Source organism: Mugil cephalus, chromosome 1, assembly GCF_022458985.1.
Source record: "Mugil cephalus isolate CIBA_MC_2020 chromosome 1, CIBA_Mcephalus_1.1, whole genome shotgun sequence".
Classification (NCBI taxonomy): Eukaryota; Metazoa; Chordata; class Actinopteri; order Mugiliformes; family Mugilidae; genus Mugil; species Mugil cephalus.
The window spans coordinates 37,956,221-37,982,195 of record NC_061770.1 but is presented as its reverse complement, the minus strand read 5'-3'; the positions used below and the strand labels follow the sequence as shown (position 1 = coordinate 37,982,195).

Sequence of the window (25,975 nt, the reverse complement as noted above, 5' to 3'; positions counted from 1 at the left end):
AAACGACGCACACAAACACACACACACACACACACACACACACACACACACACACACAGAAACACGACAGCCTCTCTCCAATCCTTTCCCTTCCCCCATCCATCCACCTCACAAGCCCAGCTGTGTCACTGCCGTACATTCTCACCATTAGGTGGCGTCCACGCTCTCTCCTCAACCAGCAGGGGGAGAAGACGAATGCATTATGACAGTAACGTTTTAGAGGACTCAAATCGACTCCAGTCCCTGGTGCAGAATACACGTTCGCTGCCCAGAGCTAGATCACATGTGAAATTCTCGGGCCGCCGCCGTCTGCGTGTGCATCCTTCCAAACCGAGCTTCGCCCTCGCCTCGCCTCGCCTAACCTTGCGTGTCCTTGTTTGTGCACGCGTCTGGTTGCACGTGTGCGTCTTGCATATATACGTGCATTTGCATGCGAAACGTCGAGGGCGAGGGAAGCGTACGAAAAAAAGAAGCAGGACGGGTGGTGGTGGTGTCACAGGGACAGAGTGTATGTGTGTGTGCACGAAGTGGCAAATGTTCATTCACATATCAGGTTTTTTTTTGCACCAAAGCGTTACAGTAATAGTAAGATTAAATGAAAGGAAGGAGGAGGAGAAGAGGCCCGACAAGGACAGTCAAGAGGACGGGGAAGGAGGGAGTCGGGCGATGAAGCTAATGAGAGACAAGCCAGGCAAGTTAAAAGGAGAGTATGAGAGAATGAGAGCAGGAGGGAAGGGAAGGAACGAGGGATCGAGGAGGTCACAGAGGAATAGCACGACGGATAGAGGAGACTGGAGCGGAGCAGGAGGAGAAATAAATAGTAAAATGTAAGAAAGAGAAAGGACATGAATGGGAAATTAAAAAAAAAAAAAAGCCTGCACAAAAAAATAACAACAACAGCTACAAGGCAACAACAGCATGTGACAAAACGATGCAGCCTCCATCTGGACCAATCAGTTAAAAATATGCACACTTGTTTAAACCAGTAATTGCACAGCCCTGGCATCCGACCCCCCTCGGGCTAATTGGCGCAACACTGAAAAAATGTTCTAAAGCTAGTGATGAGACGCGTCTTTTCTCCCAACTTCTATCAAAGTCGGAACGAATAAAGGGACAAGAAGAACGCGAAAGAGGAAAACAACTGAATATATCAGCCGCTCTATCAGGCTTTCAGTGAAAAAAAATGAAACCATCAGTGCTTGCGTGACAGATGTGATGATGTGATGCTCCTCAACCAAAATGAAGGGTGTCTGGAAAAAAAAAAAACGCTGCCCGAGGGCGCCTAGAAATTCCCATCAAACATCAGAACGGCGAGTGCGGAGGGGCGGGCGGATTTAGCGTCGACATAAATGTGTGCGCGCGCTTCCTTTTTTGTCACAACAGGAGGTGACGATATGTTCTTTAACGTGACAGCGGCCTCTTTTATCTCCGGGTAAACACTCAATCTAGCTGCAGCTTAAACATCCAGCAGCACATAAACACAGCGTGTCAGCGCACATTAGACACTGTAAAATGAAATATCTGAAATAAAAATCTGTTCGCTGAGAGACTTAACTATTAATGTGAAACCAGTTTTTTAATGTTCAAATTTTAACAAATGTGAGAACGTGGCACTTATTACGACCCGGACTTATTATTACTGCCGTATTTTAGTCATGGCAGCTAATTAATTATTCAAAAATAAATAACAATAAGCAGCAGAACAAATGTCTAAATGTTAGAAAGCTGAACTGAAAAACCTTCCAGGAGTAAGGAGGAGATATTCTCACGTCTTTGTGGTGTAACGTCTGCGGTTGCTGACTTGACTTTGAACTTGGCTGTTACTTATTCATGACAATTAATTATACAAAAGTGGAAATCACTATTTTAACATTCCAGCCATAGGCTTGGTCCGCTTTTTTTTTCTCTCCGCTGCTCTGTTTTGGCTTCTATTCAGAAATATGATAAGTATTTTTTAATGGAGTTTCAGTTCAGATGGGTGGGAGTCGAGTTCTATGAAGTCACATGGTTATTATTAATAATAAAGATGATGATGACGATGTTAGCATTTAGCGATGAAGCTCTACCAGAAGTCTGGTGCTACGTGCAGATATATTCCCTTGTCCCAATATAACTTGGTGTATTTGATACATTCACATTATCTGAGTGCAGAGTGAAATTAAAGTGTTTAAAAAAATCTTGATATCAACTGATGTTATTGCTGTAATGTTAAACTAAATTTATGCTAATTGAAGCTACACAAATTGTGAGGTTTATTTTACTAGAATTTAGGCAGAAATTCATAAAAATGTTACAGAGTTTTAATTGTTTCATTTAGATGCAGAAAAAAATACACAATTTAATTTACTTTCGGTTTTACCAGGCTATTGTTTTAAGCCGTTGTTAGCGTGACATGGGCTTGTAGTTCCCATATAACACGTGAAAAACTTAAATTACACTATAACAGCATTTCAATGTATGTAAGTGGGGAAAATACTGTCTGTACGACCAAGTTAGTGCACTAAAAACTAATCAGAAGTGCTAATGAGCGGAATATTACACACGGGGCGGCCATCTTTGTTACTCAGCTTGGGGGTAGTGGTGATTCTACGACTGTCTGAGTAGACTCTGACACAAGTACAAGTGGACCGCGCCATGTATCACCTAGGACAGAGGGCGGCAACCCGCGGCTCCGGAGCCGCATGCGGCTCTTTCGTTCCTCTGTTGCGGCTCTCTGCGGCGAGCGGTGCGGAGCCGTTCAACTGCCTCAGAATAGCGGCAACTAGTCACTCATCAGCGAACGAGCCAGAGTTACAAAACAACTGAATGACACTGAACGCCACACCACACTCACGGTTGTAACGTCCCACAGTGCATTGCAGCACATTTACTACTTGCTATCGAGTATTTAATTCAAATGTATTTTTATTTTAGTGCGTTAGTTTTTTAAATATAATTCTAAATTTGAATTGATGGTGATCTTTTAACATTAAAATAAAATGTATTTATTTTTTTTTTGTCGCTCAAAATATACGTCACAACTGCCGCCGTGCGACACTCGCCGGCAGGTCCAGCCCGCTATTTATTGGACTTTTCGACCCCAGGTAAGACAACCACGGATAAATCCCGGTTATGTTACATAAATGCAATTTCGTTTTCTCTGTAGCAGTTATTTCATTTCATAAATGCAACACATTATAGGTCTGGCATAGAGGTAAAAACGATATATGCAGTGTTATCTTCATTTTAGATGTCAAAGGGGTTTTGTGGCTCAGTGTTTTCTTTTATGTGGGAAACGGGTTCAAATGGCTCTTTGAGTGTTGAAGGTTGCCGACCATGAGGTCACGAAATCTTTGGTTGATTTGACATTTTTTTTATATATATTTTTCAAATATCTTCAAACACACATGAACATGAATCCAACATGTTTTAGTAAAGGGATCTTTCAGGTATGTTTACTGTTGCACATGTAAATTATAAATAGCACAAGTGTAATATGACCCTACTTAATGTCTCCATCAGTTTGGAGGTTTGGGGGTGATTGGCCTGATAAACATTGAAGACCGATGCCGTAGGGCAAGTTTCAGTAGTCTAAGCGCCAACTGTGATATCACTGTCTTGCATGTTATTACAATACACTTCACAAAAGTGTAGCACCTCTGCGTTTTTTTCCACTTTTGAGCTCGGTGCTGCAACACAGAACCGCTCTGACTCAATCCACTGAAAATGCTGCGGACGCCATCAAAAACATTTTTCCCTTCCCTCTGAAGTGTGGTACCCGGGTAAAACGGTCGGCCATCTTAGCAATTGTAGGGTAGAAGCGCCAGAAAAAGCTCTAAAGACATTCACGACTTCTATATGTTTAAGGATGCAGCAGCAAAAAAAAAAAAAAAAAAAAAAAAAGCAGCTGAAGTCAAAATGAATCAGAATCATCTTGACCAACGCATTGAAAAGAGAGAAGCCCGAGGAAGGTGTATAATGTCTCACCCCGGAGGTCCTCTCCGATGCCCAGGGCCAGACCATCTTTGGTCCACTGAACAATGCCAGAGTAGTTGAAGACAACGCAGGACAGGATCACCCTCTGGCCCCGCACCACCGACTGGTCTGCCGGCTCCTGAGAGAATCTCGCTGTCCACGCTGGAGGTAGAAAAGGGGGGAAAGAAGAAGAAGAAGAAGAAGAAGGGAGAAGTTAGGGACTTTCTCACTTTCGCTTCAGAGTCACAACAGCAGCAACCGTGTTTGCATCTGTGTTTCGTGTTTAATGGTTAACTGATTAAAAAATCTATCCCCCCCCCCCCCCCCCCACGGTGGCGATAGAAACGCCGTAATCAAGCGAAACAGAGGAGACGCCGGAGGGGCGGAGGACGGACGGGCGAGGAAAAAAGGCCGAGGTGAACGGAGCTGGAGGAGGGGAAAGCGGTGGAGGAGTTTGGTAAATGCTGACTCAGGAGAGGAGAGCTGGTAGATCAAACGGACGACTTCAGCCATAGGGTGTCTCACAACTCTTTTCTTCTTGGCCCCTGACTTTTATTTCTTTAAAAAAAAAAAAAAAAAAAAAAAATCCTCCAACCCTCCCTCCCTCCCTCCCTCCCTCCCGTCTCTTTCCTTTTCTCCCCTCTTCATTCCTCCCTATGAGTCATCTCCCAGGCTTCCACTCCACAACTACAGTGGCTGTCATTGTCTGCTCTCCACCTCCACCACCACCACAGCCGATGTAGCCATGCTTGGCCCACCGACCATCTAATATGTGAATATATGGGGAGGGAGGGAGGGATTGGGGGGGGGGTAAGCTGCTGCTCCACGCTGCGCGGTGACAACTTGTAATTAGCCGTCCCTTGAAGACATGACACTCGTACAATGGATGAGAGGCAGTCGCTGTGGAGGATTTCTCACTCTAAATATGATTCTTTCCATTACGCCCCTCCCCTCCACACTTGTTATTTCGAAGAATCTCGTACAGTAGATCATTAACCCGCTGCTGCATTGTACACCCCTCCTCCTCCTCCTCCTCCTCCTCCTCAGCCATTTCCCCTCTCCTTCTGTTCTCCCTCCATAACGCTCTATGTCCTTTACCCAAATTCTCTTCCCTCTCTTCTTTTCGGGCCTATACGTTCGCGTCCACTCGCGCCCATAGACGTCTCTTTTTCCTGCACTGATTTCACTCCAACTCCTCCTTTCCCACACTAAGTACATGTCAATTTTCTTTCTATATACATATATATAATGCTGTGTATGTCCTTTTTTTTTTTTTTACCCATAACACTTTCTATTTCTGTGTTCCTCCTCCTTCTCCTCCTCCTCCTCCTCCTCCTCCTCCTCCTCCTCCTCCTCCTCAGCCATTTCCCCTCTCCTTCTGTTCTCCCTCCATAACACTGTATGTCCTTTACCCAAATAAACTGCTTCTCTTTTCCCTCTCTTCTTTTCAGGCCCATACGTTCGCGTCCACTCGCGCCCATAGACGTCTCTTTTTCCTGCACTGATTTCACTCCAACTCCTCCTTTCCCTCACTAAGTACATGTCAAATTTCTTTCTATATACATATATATAATGCTGTGTATGTCCTTTTTTTTTTTTTTTTTTTTTTTTTTTTTACCCATAACACTTTCTATTTCTGTGTTCCTCCTCCTCCTCCTCCTCCTTGCTGGTTGGAAGGGGGTTAGAGGCGTACTGTCACAACTCATTTATCACATTAAATATCAGCCCTACAGCACTTTCTTCCCCCCTCCCACCACCACCACCTCCACTCCTTCTATCCCGTCTATCTCTTCTCTCACTCCCCCCCACCCCCTCGTTCCCTTTTCTTCACCTCCTCCCATTTACATCTCTCTACTTTTGTCACTTGCGCTACCCTTCTGTTTGCCTTACACACTCTCATTCCCTCACACTTCTCCCTCGGAGCCCCCCCGGCGCTTTTCCAAAGGTTCCCATCATCCCTCTCACTTTTTTTTTTTTTTTTTTTTTAACAACTGCCATATGCCTTTGCACACCCCACCTCTCGCCAACCCCCTCATCCTGACCCTCAGTCCCCATCCCTCACATTTCCCCCCCTCCTCCGATCATATTCGGTGTGATTCGCGGAGGTACAATATGCCCCGATAACACAATAGAACCCATCCATGCAAAAAGATTTCCGTACCAATCACAACAATGGCTTCTGACAACGCAGCGCATTAATATTCTGAAGATAAAGGAGATGTGGTGCGAGGATACACGGTGGAAAAAGAGAGGGAGGGGGGGGCTAGATGCAGATGTAGCTTCGCAGCGTGCATACCTACAATAATTCAAAAAAATTGTATAAGTCCTTAATACGTTCCCTGAGGAATGCCCAAATTAACCACTTTTGTGAATTAGGATCAAGACAGCAAACAGCAGCAGCAGCAGAGACCTAGAATCATTTCAAATAAGTCACGATGTGAAGAGGAATTGCAAAAATGCATGTTTCCACTAGCTCGCAACCACATCAGTTCAAAGTTATATGATTCCTCTAATGGCTGCTCAGCGCGAGCTTGACTGTTCCCATTTCCCTCTGAAGTAAATATATTCCTTTTAATTGGATCTCCGTAAATGTGACTTCTCTGAGGTGAGTTTAAAAGAAAAATCCTCCCTGCGTTTTTGACATTTTTAGCGTTATCGCACGAGATACGTTTCGTGCTGATTTGAAATGGGGAGCTACGTCCATGCACTCAGCTGCAAGTCCAGCATTCGCTTTCCTCTTAGCTCTGTGCTTGGTTTCAACTAACTTCTAAAGGAAATATTAGGCTTTAGCTGCTAAATGATTAGAAAGTTCAACAGCTAGCTGCTAACTCTACTTGTCTACCATTTGTTGAAGGAGTTTATTTTTTAGCATTTAGAAGCAGGATGACTTTACTGTGAACCAAAGCAGTAAAGTTGGGCTTAGAACCACCGTAGAGTTTATACAGAAGATGGATGAGGAACATTAAAGTCTTTAGTTTCATATTTGGGGTTTTCCATATTGTTTTCTGCTTTTGGAGTAACCACTATTAACCCTACGATAAGGCCACGCCCCCTTATGGGTGAAAACAAACGAGAAGTTTCTGCGTTGTGTATTGTTAAGGTAAAACTCTTAAATGTTATCTACTCCCCTCAATAGAGACTGAAAAACACTGAATAAATCTATGTATTTCAGGCCGTGTGCAGCAAACACTTTATATTGTGATGCTAACGTTAGCTAATGTCAGTCGTCACAGTTATTAGTTATAATTTTGAAAATTCAGTGAATGTTGATGCTGAGCTGAAATGACAATAGGTAACAACAGAGCACAGAGTTACATTCTGTGAAGCATTTTTTAAATAAAAGGGATAACTAAGCTTCATGCTGCATTTATGTCATGATTAATAAATTAACATTATAGAATGATTATGAATTTACGACAGTTGCCATACGTTACTCAGACATTCAATGAGTTAATAGAGGAAATGTCCAGTATGACGCCTCCGGCCACTGAGGGTGGTTGTTCACCCATTTCTCGGTTGGTAGGCTAGATGGACATACGGTTTTTCTACGTAACGTCATCATTCATTGCTTGGCAACGACATTATAAATGTGTCTGCGAGACTAACGTCAGACTTTTCACCTGCTTTCCAGCTGACAAACGTTAGCAACACATAATATACTACTGACTACGGGGGGATTTGTATTTACCACCAGTGGTTTGGTTTCACCAAAATGGGGGCGTGGCCTAATTTGCTAATTTGTCGGAGTGGGAGATGGAGAAAGGGGAGGAACAAGCACCAACTTTACCATGCCTCAGTTTACAAACTAATACCTGCACAACTGTAGAAAAATTATAAAAACGACCTGCAGCATTCGAAATAGAGGAAGTGAATTTGTAGATTTACGACATCCAGTGGTCACCAGCGGTACTGCACGTTAAGCTACACCCGTATTTATACACAGTCTATGGTTGAAACACATTAAAATGCTCCATATACCAGAGCGGGGTGGTAATTCTCTGGTGAACTACTTTCACCTCCAATGTAAATATAGAAAAATCGATCGTAGACATTTTAACTGGTGTGGGAGGCTCTACGTAAATCAAGGGTTTTGCTCACGTGCTAATCTTGCCGGGATTTGATGAGAATTCTTACGTGAAGCTACGGTATGTAACCGGTAATGTTTTGTGCTGTGAGAATACGAGAATAATGTAATTAAGATCGAGAACGTGCAAATAACATGATGTAACAAATAATTAACAGAAGCTAATTGCACTACTTTCAGCGTGTGGTTTAATCTCCCGAATCCAACCTAAATTCACGAAAATTGCATTTTTCCAAAGCTAATTACAGCCATGTACAGTGTGGATTTCTGCAATCTTAAATAGCATGAAAAGCCCTTTTTTTTTTCTCCCCTCAGATATACTCGGTGTAAAGAGAGTTTAGCTGGGTTTAAACTACCCCACAACCCCGGCAGTAGCCTGAGGGCAGGCAAATCCTTTCCTCCACCACCTCGGATATGCTAGCTGGAGGTATTCCCTCAACTGCCTCGGTAAAACCGCAAACATAATCCCGACCGAATCCTCCGGAGTGGAGGCTCCACAATCTGCAGAGAAAACACCCATTGCAAAAAGGCTGAGCGCCGAAAACACTGACTCATTTGAACATGTGCTCCTCGCCTTCTGATTTCCATATTACCCGGTTAACACTTGTCAACACGAGTGTATGCGCTTGTGTCTGTTTAAAGAAGGAAATCTACACACACACAGAAAGAGAGAGAGTGAGAGTAGTCGCGGCAAATGTAAGGCAAGAGACTGTATGCAAAGGAAGCTTGTATTCTTCCGTTATGTGGGTTATGCTGCAGTGACAAATTTAGAGTGTGTCCTGATTTCCTTGAGTCACTGATCCCCAAGATACCACCGGGAGACTCCGAGCACCCTGTCCACACAAAGACCATGACCACACGAGCATGGACACACACACACACACACAAAAAATAAAACGAAGGCAGGCAGCACGGATGACCTAACCTTCACCACATGGGCTAACCATTTCCTGTCAACACACACACACAAACACAACCGCTCCAAACCCCAAACATATAATAGACACGGAGAGGCGGTTTCCCCGAAACATGGACGCCCGCCGCCGCAACTGGGAGTCGACGCAACGTCGAGTCAGAGGAGCGTCTTCATCTCCGTCGGGGACGGTTTTCTCAGTTTGGTCTGGGATTAAGTGCGGCCCTCGTCAACGTTTGGAAAGGGATTAGGGTTAATCTCGTGGGGGCCCCGGGACAACGGGCCCTCGCGGACGCTGAGACACCAACGTTTGCTCTGTCACAGCAAACACACAAAAAAAAAGAGTGCCTGCCTCGCCGGGTGACTCACCAAAAAAACCGCATGGCCACGCGCCGCCACCGCCGCCGCTGCCGCCGCCGCCGCGGTGTGAACGGCCACGGCTCAGTTTAGCCCGAGAGCACCTCTGGCACCAGCGCCGCTTTAATGGCAAAGTAATGAGCCGTCAATTTGTGGCTGACGATTAAGAGAAGGGAACGCGCCAACTCTATTTATAGCCGGCGCGCTTCTTATGTGTAGGACTCTGTTCGCAAAGGTAGTCAATGTCAAAGCCGCCGTCGTCGTACGGGACAGGAGACGATGACGACGGCGGAAAGAGACACGGTTCTGGGAAAAGGTTTCGCCGGTGGCATTTGGTCTCACTGAATCGGAGGCTATTAAATAAAAACGCCATCTGTATGGATTGTTATGCATCGATCTAATTATCTTTGTGTCTGGACCCCTCCCCGTACCCCCCTCTGTACCCCGCCAACAAACTCCCCCTGCCTTCCCCTCTCTCCTCTCTTTCCTCCTCTCTCCTCCTCTCTCCTCTCCAGCCAATCCCCCCGCGCTGGCTGGATCACAGACTTGCGTCACCATAGCAACAGCTGACGTGTTAAAGCAACTGCCCAAAAAAAAAAAAAGTTTTTTCTGTACAAGTGTGTCTGCGAGCATGTGCATCTGTGCGTCTGATGAAACCCTCCCTTGTGCTCGGTACACCCATTTTTCTCAATGACCTCATCCCTCTTCCACCTCTCCAATTAATAATAGGAGGACGGACGGACGGACGGACGGACGGACGCCGCGGCCTCTCGTTATTCCTCCCCTCGCCGTTAAGTCAATCTGCCGCAAATTGATTTCGTTATCTGCCTAATTCCATATCGCCGCCGCCGCCGCTGCATGTGGCCGATGTGTCGGCGTCACGGAGGGAGGGAGGGAGGGAGGGAGGTGAGGTGAGGGTGGGGGGCCCACGACAATGAGATGCAGGAACGGGAGAACAAAGAGACGAGAAAAAGGGTCCACGCTCGCAGAGCTGTGAAGTGTCGTGGAGGATGACATCATTGTTTCAGGACAAAGTTGCAGCCATAAAGTCATGCGGCACTGACTCACCCCCTCCCTCCCTCCCTCCCTCCCTCCCTCCCAGTTTGCTGTATGTGACATGCGTGTCGACCCGTCGGGTCGGGGCGCGGATCGATCCCCCTCTCGTGCGCGGACGCGACAACTTGGCATTCAATTCTGAAAACTTGCTAAGCGCCGACGAGGCTGCGTGTCTCTCAGTTCCTGACCGAAACTGTGAGACGTGACGTTTTGATGCCGCGCAGCACAACGCTACGCTACGTATGCATGCACATTCACATGCACATTCACATTCACGCGCGGCTCATGCAGCAAACACTGGAAGGATGATGACACGTGTGCAGCTGCAATTATTTTCCCTTTCAGCTCCGTTAACTTGACGAACATGTCAGAAAAGCAGAGGGAGGGAGAACTCCCAGATATTTAGTTTATAAGTATGAGGAGTCTGAGAAGCTGGAAATAGCAGCTTCAGTTAACGTTGTGTTGCTGCACTAATTGATTAATCAGCTTTTTATTTCCCCTTTAGTCGGTATCAGTGCACAACACGGCACACGAAGTGCGTGCGGCAGCCTCTCCATCCTATTTATCCGGCTGTGGGAACTCTACCACCTGTGCCCGTCTCCTCTCGACAACATGGCCGCCCCGGCAGGATGGCCATAATAACCCGTCGCCATGGTGACGGCGCTATAGGAACAGAGAGGAGAGAGAGAGAGAGAGGGAGGCGGAGGGGAGTGAAAAGGAGGCGACCCACTGAGCGCGCTGACACCGTGTCACTCAAACACAAAGGTGTCTCCTGGACGTGGGGACGGAGCAGTGGTGGTGGTGGTGGTGGTGATGGGGGGGTGAGGATGGGGGGGGGGGGGGGGGGATTAGGGCCGAGGGAGGAACGAGACATAAAGAGAACGACCCAGAGACTCCTTCTTTTGTTTGCCGCATTGTCTGCCCGCTCCCTCCCTTCCTCTGTCATGTTACCTTGCCGTCCTCCCCCTTACTTGCAGTTAGCGACCTCTCTCTTTCTTCCACTCTTTTGTGGCCTTGCCCCCTCTCGCCCCCCCCCCCCCCCCCCCCATTCACTTCCTTTTTTGTCCGGGAGGCATCTCCTAAGAAATAATAACTCCTTCTCCTTCCACCTTGTTCCCTCCCTCCCTGGGACACCTTCGCTACCTGCAAACAAACGGCGATGCCGCCCCCCCCCCCCCCCCCCCCACGTTACTATCAAAATGGTTGCCGTGGAAACAGGTTTATTTGGAAATGGCGGTTCGCTCTTTGTCCCGTTTTCGGTGCACGCTTCTTCTTCTTCTCCTCCTCCGTGACCGTTTTTTTGTGCGCGGGCAGGAGTGTGCCGCCCCTCCATTCTCCGGGGCTCCTCTCATGCACATCTGAAGAGCCTTTCATTTGCGCCGAAAACCTCTGTCACAGACACCGTCGCCATGGCTACGGCCGGCGAGGACCGCTGACACAATGATAGGCACGGTGGCCATGGCAACCCCAGGATCATCGGTGGGTGATATGATAATTCACGGACGGGGGCTTCTGACACATTACGGCCACATGAATATGCTCGATCCGTGGAAAGGCCGGCCCCGTTCGCCGGTAATCCACCGGCCCTTTGTGCCGAGCGGCTGACAAAGAGAGGATACTCTGCTGTAACCAAGGGTGACCAGGACTAACAATAGCCGTCCTCGGGATAAGCTTCGAAACAAGGGGATACGTACGCATCAAGCTGCAGCGTAGCTCGTAGCGCGCGGTGGTCGCCTCTGAATTCAACTGGCACAATCGATATCATAATGAATCCATGATTCCCAGCAGTGGTTCCCCATTGATCACGGCCTCCGATGTTTCCGTGCCCACGTGACCGAGCGGGTAAACATCCGCGCCGTGGACCGTGACAGCTTTCAGGCGCCCCCGCCCCCCCCCCGCCACAGTAGATGGGATCCAGCAGGACTACTTTACAAGCAGCGTCCCATCAATAAATCACCTCCTCCAAGGTCTGCTTTAATTCAATCCAGCGCAATCTAATTTTATCGGTATGTACTGTAGCTTCTCGCAATGTCATCTGTCACAAAAACCATCCCATAAAAGCTCGGGGCCTTGACCTCCTGAGAGTGCGGCGGTGTTCAGACGGAGCCCCCCCCCCCCCCCCCCCCCCCCCCCTTTGCCAATATCGCCACCGGCAGGGCTGTCGCTTTCAAGGGGGCGAACGCCCTGAAGGACTAGAAAGCAAGGTGAAGACGGGGAGAGTGGAAGTCTGTGGACAGGAAACACAACTTGATGTGGATTCTTACCTCCAGCTGATCATCAGATAATAACACGGATCACGTACATGGCCAAACGTACTCCCAGATTGTCGTAATGTAGGTTTGTTTTTGGCCTCGGCTCCTGTTCTAATTAAGGAAACTCCCAATGATGCAGAATACAGTGACCTTTTAGACGACAGCGTGTTTCCATCCCTGTAGAAACAGTGTGACGCGCGGTTATTTTAGCCGACCCAGGTTGTTTTGCGCAGTTTTTGGAAGCCTTACCTCACAGTAATGTCCTATATGCGTCACTGTTCTGGAGTTCAGTGACATCGTCTCATTCCACTGTTTGTCACCAACTATTTGTTGGCTTAAATTGTAACACGGTGATCCTATAAACGCTAAATAAATTACGTTAACCCTCGGGAGTCGATGGATGCGCCGGTCCAAATCTGTCCAAATCACTTGACCAATTTAAGACGATGTAGCAGCAAGACACAGCATCATTGAATCTCCATTTCAACTTTTATAGAAAGTGCTAACGTCCCCAGGGTATTTGAGATTACCTAAGAAGTACAGCAAGTATTAAGTATAATCTCTGAACAAGAATAAGTAGCTTTTGAAAAAAAATGTCCTCATATGTGGACACAGGGATTATTTTGCTGTATAAAACAATAAAGTCACCACTGTGTCACAAATACAAAACTATTTCTTTGAACTCCTGAACATTGCTGTGCAAAAAACAGGATTGCAAACAATGAAATCCCGACATCCTCAAATGAGCACTTGCTAGTTAGGAGTTGTAGCTCGTTACTATTGATAAAATGTGTTAAATCTGAACGTAATATCAAACTACAGAAGTTAATATGCAGAAATAAACAAGTTGCAGACATAAAATTTAATGAGGTTTTGTCCTGTTTTCTGAAAAGCCCACTATCATGTTTTTACACCAATTAGTGTATTGACCCTTTGCTGCCACTAGATGGCAGACTCAAGCGTCCACTTACGAGGACAACAGGTTTCAATGAAGCAGAATAAGAAGCTGCCACCAACCTAAAGCCTAATGTCCCCATATGAGGACACAGGGTCTCAGGATGTTAAATTGTGTTAAAAAGACAAATAAAACTAGACTTATTAGAAATAATTTATGCCACATTCTTTCCTGAATATTGCCAATGTGTTGGTGCATGGCAGAAGCGGTGAAAAGCAAAATGCTAGTAAGCGGAGATCGCTAGGCAGCTTCAAATGCCCAAAAGCAAAAAAGAAAAAAAGATAAATAAAAAAATAAACATGACATCCCCTCTCCTATTGGTGAAAAATATCAACCAATCAGGAAATGATGTGTCAATGGTTGCTAAGGAGGAGGGAAAAGTTGTGGGAGTGACGCTACATTCAGGCAAGAGACAGAGAATAGTTATATTTACCTTTGTTGTTTGGTAAATTTCTACAAAAGCTTTTGAAATTTCCACTTCAGGTTTTCATTCTAAGCTATAAAAATAGTTCGTTAAACATACTTGTGGTTTTCACAGTGAAAAATCTAACTTTTTCCTACTTGGATTTTATGGTTTTACTGTGGTTTTGGGTCCAATGTGTTAATACAGTTTGTCAAAATGCGAAATAATCTTGTAAAATGACACAGGTTAGGTTGTGCTGAAAAGAATGACACCAAACAAGGCGACAATGTAAACCATCTTTAAGATAAAGGCAAAACCAAAAGTGGCCAAAAACGACCAATTATACTCTGGACTCCAGAGGTTTAACCTCATGAGACCTGAGCTTTTATTTAGTATGTGTTGTTAAGTTCTCCACAGTATTTGGGATTAGCCAAAAAAAAACTAAGCTTGATCTTTGAACAGGAAGCCAAAACCAAAACAAAACAATGTCCTCACATGTGGACACTGGTATTATTTCATTATAAAGAAGTCACCCAATGTGTGACAAAATATAAAACTTACTTTAATACCTGAATATGGCAGAGCAAAGACTGATTTGTGAACAATTAGCGATATTGTAGCTTAAATATCGTATCAAACTAGAAACATTAATAAGCATAAACAAGTTTTACCCTCTGCTACCACTAGATGGCAGACTGAACCATCCACTAATGAAGACAATGAATAAGCTGCGATAGAACCTAAAACTTCATGTCCCCATACGAGAGGACGCAGGGTTTCATGAGGTTATAAATGCAACAAAGACAATGAAATACTGAAGCGCGGCCCTAAAGTATTTTATTTTCGTCGTATCATATCCCCGTGTTATGGTTTTCCATTTTTCCGTGGAATGCACACAGGACCTTTTGGAATAAGCTGGTCAGTCCTGGCGCCAACATCAGCGCCCAACCTTGTAGCTGGAGTCTTATTTATAGCCCGCGCTGAAGTGTGGAGGTCACCGTCCGACGGCCCGCGTGCATTTGCCCACGCATCGAAATCTGCCTCCTAAACCTGAGATGACTCGCCGAAATGCAAATTAGGTCTAATCAGCATCTAAAGAACACGGGCGCACTACTGGGTTAAGGTAAGACTAGCCTCGAGGGGTACAAAAATTAAGCTGGCAGCTGCAGCCTTCGACAAAAGCAACGCACAACATTGTTTTAATGACCGCGCTCGGGGAAGCCATTGATGATCATTGCTGCTAAGAAGAGACGGCTCCCTCATTTATTTGTTGTCCGCAATAATTTAGCCTGCAGGCTGTTGCATCAGACGACGGGAGGAGAGGAGGGCGAAACGCCGCGGCGGCGGCGCTGCGGCAGAAGATTTAGTTGGACGGCTGACCCTAACGTTGTTAAAAAAAAAAAGTCAAATGTCTCTTCCCTGCGTCCATCTTCCCTGTGTTTTTTCGCTGGGCCCTGTGTGTCCCTGCCGAGGAACAGAAAAGTGGGAGAGCGGAGAAAATGAAGTGACATCATCAGCGTCAGCCACATTCCTGCAGAGGGAGGGGGTGAGGAGGAGGAGGAGGAGGGCGAGGGGGAAAGGGAAGAAGAAGACTTTTTGAGGTTACAGGACCCCTCCCCCCCTTCCTCCCCCTACTCCCCCCCCCAAACCAAAAAAGAAGCATACCATACAATTTCAGCAGCGTAAATGTTTTCCACTGCACGTTACTACTATCTGCCTCTCCCTCATCCCTCTTTTAATTCATGTGCCTCTCCTCCTGTCCCCTCCCCCACTGCCTCCCCCGACTCATACAACTTATAACCGCCAAGCCTCCCCCCCCCACCTCCCCTCCCCAACATCTCTCCCCTCCTCTCGTCTCTTTCTCTCTCCGCCGACCAGAGGAATGCAGGAACCACATCTGGAACTTATTAGAGAGCAACAGAGAGAAAGGGGTAGATGGAAAGAGAAGAAGTAAGTAATGGTGGCGGTTGTGATGAGGAGGGGGAATGGGGGGCGGGGGGGGGGTCAAACTGAGAAAAAAAAGGAGGGGACAGAAAGAGAGAAAGAGAGGAGGAATGAACGTTGGTAAGCAGAAAAAAAAAAAAAGGGGAACGCGTCGGAGATGAAAGACGAAGAAGAAGAGCAAAAGAACGGCCAATTAACGGCAATTAACCTCAGCGGGGAGGGAGGGGGGGAAGTGAGGGGGGGGGGAGGCACCTCAGACGTGGGTGCGATTCCAGCGCTAACGTCGCCTTTGAACCGGCCTCGGCCATATTCTGTCTGAATGAGCAGCTCCACTGTCCCCGCTGAGGGAGCAGTCGAGCCTGAGTAATAGTCCCTTTCTATCCGCCGCTGGCCTCTCGACCACTCCCTCCCTCCCCCCCCCTCCCTTCTTCGTCCCTCTTTTCTTTTCATCCAGCACGGCTCTACAACGCTGCCCCCCTCCCTCCCTCCCTCCCTCCACCTCACCACTTCCAAAACAAACAAACAAACACAAAAAAAAAGTCTAATCACCCTCAATCAGACTTCACCCACCTGCCTACAAGAATGCCCCCCCCCCCACACACACATACTTATTTCCTTTCTCCCCCTCCAAATGACTTTTTTTTTTTTTTTTTCCTCCTCCCTGTAACCAGCCTCCATCAACCCCCGAATTGTTTCCTCCGCCGCTGCAGAACGTGGCCGCGCAGTTTGGGAAAACAAGGCCAATAGATTCAGTCAGATGTGATAAAGTGTTCCTCTCCAGCTCGGGGGACTCTGCATAAAGAAACATTTTTAAAGGGGAAGGGTTTTTTTTTTTTTTTTCTTTTTATAACTTGCATGCCCCCGGCCTGTCAAACACAATCAGATTATGGGGCCTTTAAAATCCTGGGGCTTCACTTCAGAAAGTTTTTTTTTATATTTCTGCTGTTGAGGATGCTCAAAGGGGACGCGCGAAACTTTTGATCGAAAGTTTGATACCAACTTATCCCATTGGAGGCTTCACCGGATCATATGGATGAACCAACACTTCAGAGGGCGTTATGGGACATTTGTGTCCAGAGGAAATGTCCTTAAACCAGGGGTCTTCAACGTTTTTCAAGCCAAGGACCCCCAAACTGATGGAGAGACCCCCTACCTACTATATGTGTTCTATACTAAACTAGTGCTATTTAGAAATATACATTATTATCATCATTTTGCATTCAGTTTTAAGCTTTCCCTATAATCAACCAAAAATTTTATACATTTTTATATATAGCTACGTATAGAAAATGTCTAATCAACCAAAGATTTGTGACCCCCCCTCCCCCTCAGGACCCTCTATGTGTGTGAAGACCTATGGTTTACGGCATAGTGGGGACTCGCAAAATTTTTGGTTGATTAGACATTTTTTATACATTTTTTTTTGAAAATTTTCCCCCCACAAATTTTAATTTCTTTAAATACACATTAACAACAATCCAACATATTTTAGTATGTTGATATTCAGCTATGTTTAAAGTTAAACTGTTAAGAAAATATATATATATACACATATAAAACTGATAGAAAATAACTTTAAACATGAGGCTTCGATTGAAATAAAAAATGAATATTTGAACCTGTGTTTTGTTTGAATATCTTACTATTGAATGCGAAATGATAATAATAATGTGTATTTATAAATAGCACAAGCTGTCCCTACTTAATCTCTCCATCAGTTTGGGGTACTTGGCCTGAAAAGCGTCGCGGACCCCTGCTGTAAACAAACAATGGAGACACGCAATCAACATGTCGCGTGTTGACAAACACCCGCCGGGACAGAAATGCCAAGAATTTGTTGATTGAATGGAGCCCCACCGGGAATAGTGGGCGTAGATGTGGACTCCATCCCTAAGTTCACTCTCAACCGGTTCACTGGCTGCTTTCAGCGGCTAACGTCAATTAGAGATGCTTTTGTGGTGAACAGGCTTCGTTCAGATCCCGTAAAACAGCCGTGACCCGAATTCGCCTATTAACAGTAGGATGCTGCAGATGCTCCTGATCGAGATTAAAACCAGACTTCTGCCTCATGCTACATGCTCCGCGTCACTCCAGATCTCCACTCTGAGCGGGGAAGGGCTTCGGCGTCGCACCGCAAAATGGTTCGTTAGCCTTGAAAGCTACAGCGGAGAGAGCTTTCGAAAAAGCATCGCGCCGCTATAAATAGTCCTATAAGTGGTAATCCACTCAGAGGATCTTGACAAGTTTGAATTTTTCTGTAGGTGCCACTGTATTTCTTCGCGTGGCTCGTGTTTAATCTCTCCCAGATGTTATCAGAGCAGAGACAAGTTCTCTCAAGTGCAGTTGTTTTTTTTAGTGGTTATTACAGCTCACTGTGGCTTCATCACTTTGTAGCCAACTTGGATTTCTCCCGATCTGCATGAGCTTAATGAGACGGAGGCTATGTGAGATTAGCTCGGGCTAAATGTGACTCTTTTTGTTTATCGAAGGGGATGTGAAACGCACCAAAGCAGCACGATGCAGGATTGTATTATTAGAAGTCTATCCGGTCACCATAAACCAGGGGTCCTCAACGTTTTTCAGGCCAACGACCCCAAACTGATGGAGAGATTACGTAGCGCTAGCAAATAGCATTTCTTTTCAGTTGCTTCTACAATTTGCCAGTTTTGACTACTTTTGGTTTTACCTTTATATTTAATCTTAAATATGGTTTACATTGCCCTGTTTGGGCTCATTTTTTTTCATTTTGACAAACTGTATCAACACATTGGACCTAAAACCGCACTAAAACCATCCAATGTGAGTAGGGAAAAGTTTTTTCACAGTGAAAACCGCAAACATTTTACAACTATTTCCATTAAAATAAAGTTTATGCATTTTTGTGCAACTATTTACAAAACTATCAGGTGTAACAATCAGTAATAACATCTAAAAAAGTCCCAAATCTCTGTTTACTTTCTCTAGACTGAATGTAGCGTCACTCCCATAACTTTTCCCTCTTCCTTAGCAACCACTGACACGTCGTTTTCTGATTGGTCGACGGGATGCAGAGGGTTAAACGTAGCTAAATGCAAACAAACTAAAATATGTTGGATTTTTGTTAATGTGTTTTCAAAGAAATTTAAACGTGTGGGGGATGTTTTTTGGAAAAATGTATAAAAACTGTCTAATCAACCAAAGATTTTGCGACCCACCACCCCACCCCCCGCCATATACGATCAGAGATGGAGTGGAAACAACATTAATGCAGCTCATAACCAGCTCCGAATGTTGTAAATCAGCAGTTTTCAGTGTGTTTTTCCTGGATTCTCTCTCCGCTCCAGCCTACGTTGACTCATTACCATTACACACAGAGTAGGTGAACCACCGCTTCCCTGCTCAAACAACCCCCCGAGGAACCCTTCTTCTTCTTCTTCTTTCTCTGGGTGTAAAAGCCCCCAACCGCCCCCCCCACCCCCCTCTTCCAGCGTCTGAATATTTTTCTCTGCTGAGCACAGCGCAGGAATCCGTCTGAGGTCTAGTGATTCACGGCTCGGCTACGTGATTCACAACCGGGAGCGTGCAGTGCAGTACAGTACGGGGGCCGAGGCAGCTTAAAGGCCCCCGGATCCACGCAGGAAACTGTCACACCTGCGCGCCGTGGCGACGCTTGCACCGAGTCAGCGTTTCAGACCCGGGGGGGGGGGGGGGGTGGGGCTCCGGCCCGAGGTGCAGTTGCCGCAACTCGACGTCTCTAATAGGAAGTTAAAGGGGCGAGTTCGCGGTGATTGATCGTGCGGTAACGTTTAACAGCTGCGTTAATGGCGTCGCCTTTATAACCAGGTCGGTGTGCAGACGCAGGGATGATAAATTATCAGACGTCCCCGGTTACATCTGTGTCGGAGCGTCCCGATGCGCTACGGCTTTAATTAGCTGCGTGGCTAATAACCATCCGATCATTAGCACTAGTAGGCAATTACGTGTGTGAAAATTGCAGGCCATGAAAACACTGTTTCACTAGTCTAATGAAGAGATAAGAGTGTGTGTGTGTGTGTTTGTGTGTGTGTGTGTGTGTGTGAGAAACAAAGTAAATTCTTTTCAGGTGACAATGATTTCATCTCTCCCCGGATTAGTTTTCAAAACGATGAAACAAACAAAAAAAAAAAAGAAAAAAACGATAATAATAATAAATCAGTTTGCGACCTTTCGTGTATTACATCATTTTAAATCTTACAGGACAGAATACAGCCCCGTTTACAGCCTGCTAATCTCGTCTTGGGGAAAGCCTCTGAGAGCAAATATCTTTGTGTTCGAACGCGCGGTGATGATGGATTATACAGCTGTGAGAGTGGAAACGGCAGCGGACAATGGGACACATGGATCCGCACATGTAAATAGGCTGCGCTCATGCACGTGTCCCACGGACACTCGGTTTTCCATCAGTGGACCGACGGAGGTGGTGGGTGGGGAGTGGGTTTGTGTTTTGTCGCCACATTGTAATTTTTTATTTATTTTTATTGTCAAAAGAAACTCACGTAGCCTCGTGCAGATTTCCGTGGGCTTACGTGGACCCCCCCCCCCCCCCCCTCGGGCAGCACACACTTGGGTGGACGCAGAGTGATACAAAAGCCTGGCAGACACGGTGACATCATCCTTTTCTATACCTTCTCCCCCCCACACCGCCACCACCGCCGCCACGAACACACGCCCCCTACCTATGATGATGTGGGCGACTGGCCCACCGTGCACGCTCCCGGTCATCCGAGGTAGACAATGGGCAGGGAGGGGGGGGGAGAAATATATATATATATAAAAAAAAAAAAAAATTGGGGGGGGGACTTGGATGCGGTGCCTCAATCAAACAGGTAGCTCACAGACATTACAAGCATCCTCCTCCTCCTCCTTATTCCGCCTCCTGTCTCCTAGCAACTCGGCTGTTGATTATCATAAGCCAACAGCCTACCTGGCATCCTACAGGTATGGAGGGGGCTGGAGGGGGAGGCAGGGGAGTGAGGGGTGAGTTGGGGGGGGGAAGATGTGCTGCTGCTGCTGCTGCTGCTCATTGTTCTGCTGGAATGCACAGGGAAGGCGACAGCGAGGGTGAAAATGAGCCCTGGATGAGGCGCGCAGGTAGGACTCCAGAAGGAAGCGGCGCGCGCGAGGTGCGCGCGCGTGTGAGCGCGCGCGTGAGCTGGTATGGCAGCAGCAGCGGCAGCAGCAGCAGCAGCAGCGTCCTCATTGACTGACAAGCCATTCAGATGAGATAGCGGTGCTGCTTGGCTGCCATGTAGAGCAGCGCTGGTCAATCACTGTCATTCCCGTCACGTCCTCAGCTCCTCACAACCCCCCCACGCGCACAACCCCCTCCACCCCCCCAGTGTCTGAAGAACCGCATCGGTTCTTCTTCTTCTTCTTTACAAAAAAAAAAAGGAAAAAAAAAAGGTCATTTGGCCCGTTGGTGGTGGTGGTAGTTGAGGTGGTGTGGGCGCGCGGGGCACCGGTCACATTCAAGTTGGACTCTCGCGCACGGTCTACACGCGCACCGTCGACCGCCCGTAGTCGCGCGTACGTGGATGGACGCGTGACAATAATCATTTATTTAAAAAAAAAGAAAATACATATATATATATATGTGTGTGAGTAAAAAAGTGTGGTGATCCATTGCTGCGGTGCACACGCGCACTCACACGCGCGCGCGCGCGCACACACTATATTCCCCTCTTACATGCGTAGCTGCACGCGCGCGCCTGAGGTGATCCATTGCTGCGGTTCGTATTCGCTGTGAAATCATGTTAAATGGCTTTTCTCGTTTACCCCCCCCCACTCCCCCCAACCCCTCCAACCCCTCCACCGCCCCGACACACACACACACACACACACACACACACACACACACACACCAGAATAAAAACCAACAGCTGCTTTTAAGCCCTCATAGCTGCACATACAATATTTCATCCAAACCCGACCGCTATCACAAGGAGGAGGAGAAAAAAAGGGAAGAAAAGGAAAAAACCTCGAGGTCTTACCAGTTTGAAAACTCAACACCAAACTCAGGAGCAGCAGCCTCTGCATGGTTCAGCCGACCAATAAGTCCGTTATTGGCTCAGACCTCCGTGAGGACAGCATCAAAAAGCGGGAGTTCACTGACTTTTGCAATAATTATACCAAGAACAACAACCCCGTCCCGCGTCGGTCCTCCTTCGTCTGTCCCCTCGCTCGGGTTGGAACAGGTCAGCTTTCACACCATTTCACTGCTCCTTTTTTTTTTTTTTCTTAAAAAAAAAAGAGAACCCCCCCCTTTTCTCTCCTCTTCTTTGCTCTCCAGCGGCAGTCCGTTTTCTACTCCACTCCGAGACGACAAGTGCACGGCAACGACAGGCCACACTTCCGGTTGTGATCTTCAAAATAAATCTTGAGCGCATACGGCTTATGTCTATAAAGACAAAGACGTGTTTTAATTGATAAGATAAACCAGATCATACATATATCTATCATAATTTTTAGATTAATCTATCTATCTATCTATCTATCTATCTATCTATCTATCTATCTATCTATCTATCTATCTATAAAAAATCTATATATCTATATAAATTATCAATTAAAACACGCACACATGCATGCACACTGACATTTTCTGTTTTTATTTCTACATCACTGTTGTTGTTAGTCACCATAAATTTTCTGATGTTTTGTGTTTTATAATAACATGACATTGTAATATTAATATGTTATATTATAATAGTATTATAAGGTGGAGGCGTCAAATAAGCCCATCGTGTTATTTTGTTTTGTTTTCTTCATTGTTATTATATTTTTCTGTGATATTTTAAGTTGTATTATTTAAGTGTGAAAAATAAAAAAAATAAACTAAACTACGTTCAACCTAGAAGTTTTTGTTTGCCTCTGTTAATAATAAAGAGTAAGAAAATATTCAATTTCTATATTTTATCAAACATTTTATTAATCAAATTATAAAATTATTAATCAATCAAGCTTATCACGGATACTTTCCAAACGATAATAAGAAAATAAGAAAAAAAAAATACAAAATAAAAGTTCACCCAACGTGACTACTCTCAGCTTCCGGTGTCGTCCTCGCTGTCTCTCATTGTCTCTGACTTGACGTCATATTCTCATTAGCGGCGCATTCCTCTCTCTCGCTCTCACGTCAGCAGCCCCACAGCACTGCCCCCTTTTCCCTCTCCCCCTGGATCTTGCACAGTCCAACATCGGCAATAATAAAAAAAATAAAAAAATAAATAAATAAATAAATAACAAAAAGAAAGAAAAAGAAAAACCATTATGAAATAAAGAAATAAACCAGCTTAGAGATGCACAATCGTTTTGACACATCTGTTTGCTTTGTGCCAGGAAACAGTTTAAAGTTATAACTCTAGACCCACCTTATTTCACATATGTGACTCTGAAATATAACCTACATGGCCACAGGAAGTTGCAGGAGTTTTTCATGAACCGTGCTGACTGGGATGAACCGACCCGGGGCAGGTGACGAATAAACGGACCGTGTCCTCATTCCTGCCACTTGATGTAGGCTCCAGATTTTTTCTGATTTTTTTTTTTTTTTTTTTTTTGGTGATGGAGCCCCGTGATTTCTGTGGCTGTCACAGCCCAGTGGGTCTCCACAGAGAGCCGGTTCCTCCCCGTCTCTCTCACCGAGGGAGAGGCTGCTGCGCCCCCTAGCGGTGACGACCCGGAGAGACGCACATACTGGAGAGAGCGACCACAAATATCACACATATTCTTCTTCTTCTTCTTATTATTATTATTATTATTATTTATTTGGTTGGAAGTAATCCTGATCCTGAGACACACGTCTTTTTAGTTACCCAATACAAAAAAATAAATAAAAATAATGCTTTATTTTGACCTTTGGTAGCAAATATCTTACACTGAATGCAACTCTGATAGTGTGAATCTTTTCTTTTTCGTTAATAATAACACACACATATATTCTTTCTGTCTTTGTTTCTTAAAACGTGGAATAATTATCTTTGCAATAAACTGCAATAATGTAAATTTTCTACGCAAGAAAATGGACAAATGAGGTTTTTCCCTGTACAGTCCTCTAGTTTTCGTGTTTTTTTGTCCAGGAAAAGTGGAATAGCACATTTAACTAATTTGCCAAAGACCCCAGGATGGACATAAATTGAACTGAAATGTGACCTATATGAAAATAAATGGGAAATGTGAAGAATTCCCAGTGAGATGTTAGTAGAAAAAAAGGATGCATGTGAATCTGGTTGGATCTGAAACTAATTCACCAGTGAGTGTTCAATATATATTTCACTATCAGTTTGAACTAACCAGAAATGAGCATGTTTATTAAAAATATAAAGGAGTCGAGGTGATGGAGATGTGCTTCTTTTCTTCCTTATGTCCAGAATTACTCGTCTGAACGTTCAGTGAGAGTTCGCTGTTACGACCCAATCGTTTAAAGGAATAAAAAGCAGAGCAGAGCATCCCGGTAGATGTTTTTTTTTTTTTAAAAAAAAAGATCACCGCAGGTCTGCCGTGTGGCATGCAGAGTGACTCATCTCTGCCGGGACTCGAACCCGGAGCCTCTGGATTAGAAGTCCAGCGCGCTATTCCATTGCGCCACAGAGACTGCGCCAGGATAAAGTGGGCCTGGCACGGTTTACATGCCTCACATCCCCTCATAACGTCGCTCTCTGCATCCCTGCAGCATCAGGACCACTCTGAGCCGACATGTTGGCTGTGCCGAGGCCGACCACCAGAGGGCGCTGCTGCCACACGCCGCAGGGGTAAAATCGTCAAGTTAGCCGGCGTGCAACCGGAAGTGAGGATTATGAGTGTAGACAATAAGAGCCTCCGCTAATCTGTTTTCTAGAACAGCTTTTATTTTGAAGCTCCACATACAGGAAGCTTGTTTTATAGAAGTTGGCTTGATGCTATTTTTTGACGGCCCCTGTCGCTGCTTTGTGTTTCTCTTTTTAACGTTGGTATTTTTATTTATCAGGTTGTTAAGCTGATTACGTGCAAGTAAGTTGAAGAATTTAATATTTAAAAAAGCATTTAGAGTGTTTATATTATATTATTACTATTATTTTTATTATGTGGCGCTTAACACGAATAAAATAGCTCAGAGAAGGTTGTCGGGTGTTAGGCAGCAGACATTGAATGCCACGGAATCCTTTTTTTTATTATTTCACGTGTTGATGAAAATGGTGCAGAAGCGTGGCTGTGGAATAAGGCCGGGATTACACCGAGATTGCATCAGAAAGCAATTACAGGCTACACCTCCTTCCACGCGCTCTCCTCCACAGTGTGTGACACGTTCATTAATTCCACGACATCCGCTGGGCTCGTCCATGTCAAGGACGTCCAGACTAGGAGGACGAGACCCACGTTTTTTTTTTTTTTTTTTGGTTAGTAGGTGACTTTGTGGAGACATCCTTCATATTATCACATGACTGAATCTAGACTACACTCACCGGCCACATCTTCAGGCTTCAGGTACACTAGTACCTAGTAAATGAATTCAGTCTAATATAAAAGTCATGCACTTGATAGATCCCAATATTGGGATCGATAGTGCACCTTCCCCCCCTGCAGTACCTCCGCGGACCCCCTAGGGGTCGCGGAAACCCCTTTGAAGACCTATGCTTCACTCTATGATAGTATTTACCTATGTTTAAAGTTATATATTACTATTTGAACCCCTGTATAAAGAACACAAATAGTAGGTGGGGAGGTCTCTACTTAATCTCTCCATCGGTTTGGGGTCCTTGTCCTGAAAAAACATTGAAGACCCCTGTTATAGACTGTAGCAGAGATCGTGCTCAACCAACCGGTGTGTTTATTCACCAACATTTAAATATACATACGGACATATATGTGGACCAGGAGCACCGTGGTCCGAGTAGCAGCCTCAGGAGCTAAAGGGATTGTAGGTGTCCACATAACAAACCACAAACCACAAAACCCTTAAACTATATTTACTTCTACTGCTATACCAATTCATTTCTCCTATTTCCAGTCCTAAAGAATAACATCTAACCTACTGAAGACCCACCATAAACTCATTCTACAC

General features: G+C 45.5%; 1 protein-coding gene and 1 non-coding gene across 5 annotated transcripts in view; both read right to left on the bottom strand.

Annotated features, from left to right (window-relative positions):
- kirrel1a (kirre like nephrin family adhesion molecule 1a) overlaps positions 1 to 22,248 on the bottom strand; it is a 35,248-nt gene extending 13,000 nt beyond the window's left edge. For 2 of the 4 annotated variants that reach the window (XM_047597523.1, XM_047597541.1), the window contains exons 1-2: positions 21,927 to 22,248; positions 3,967 to 4,116 (exon numbers count right to left, since the gene is read on the bottom strand). In XM_047597523.1, coding sequence (XP_047453479.1) covers positions 3,967 to 4,116; positions 21,927 to 21,972 — 196 coding nt within the window. In that variant the 5' untranslated portion in view covers positions 21,973 to 22,248. The remainder of the gene's footprint in view (positions 1 to 3,966; positions 4,117 to 21,926) is intronic. The other 2 variants (XM_047597514.1, XM_047597533.1) reach the window with 1 other exon arrangement.
- Positions 22,249 to 24,455: 2,207 nt separating this feature from the next.
- On the bottom strand, positions 24,456 to 24,529 carry trnar-ucu. Its single transcript has one exon. It is a non-coding gene; the product is annotated as a tRNA-Arg (tRNA).
- Between the last annotated feature and the right edge of the window lie 1,446 nt (positions 24,530 to 25,975).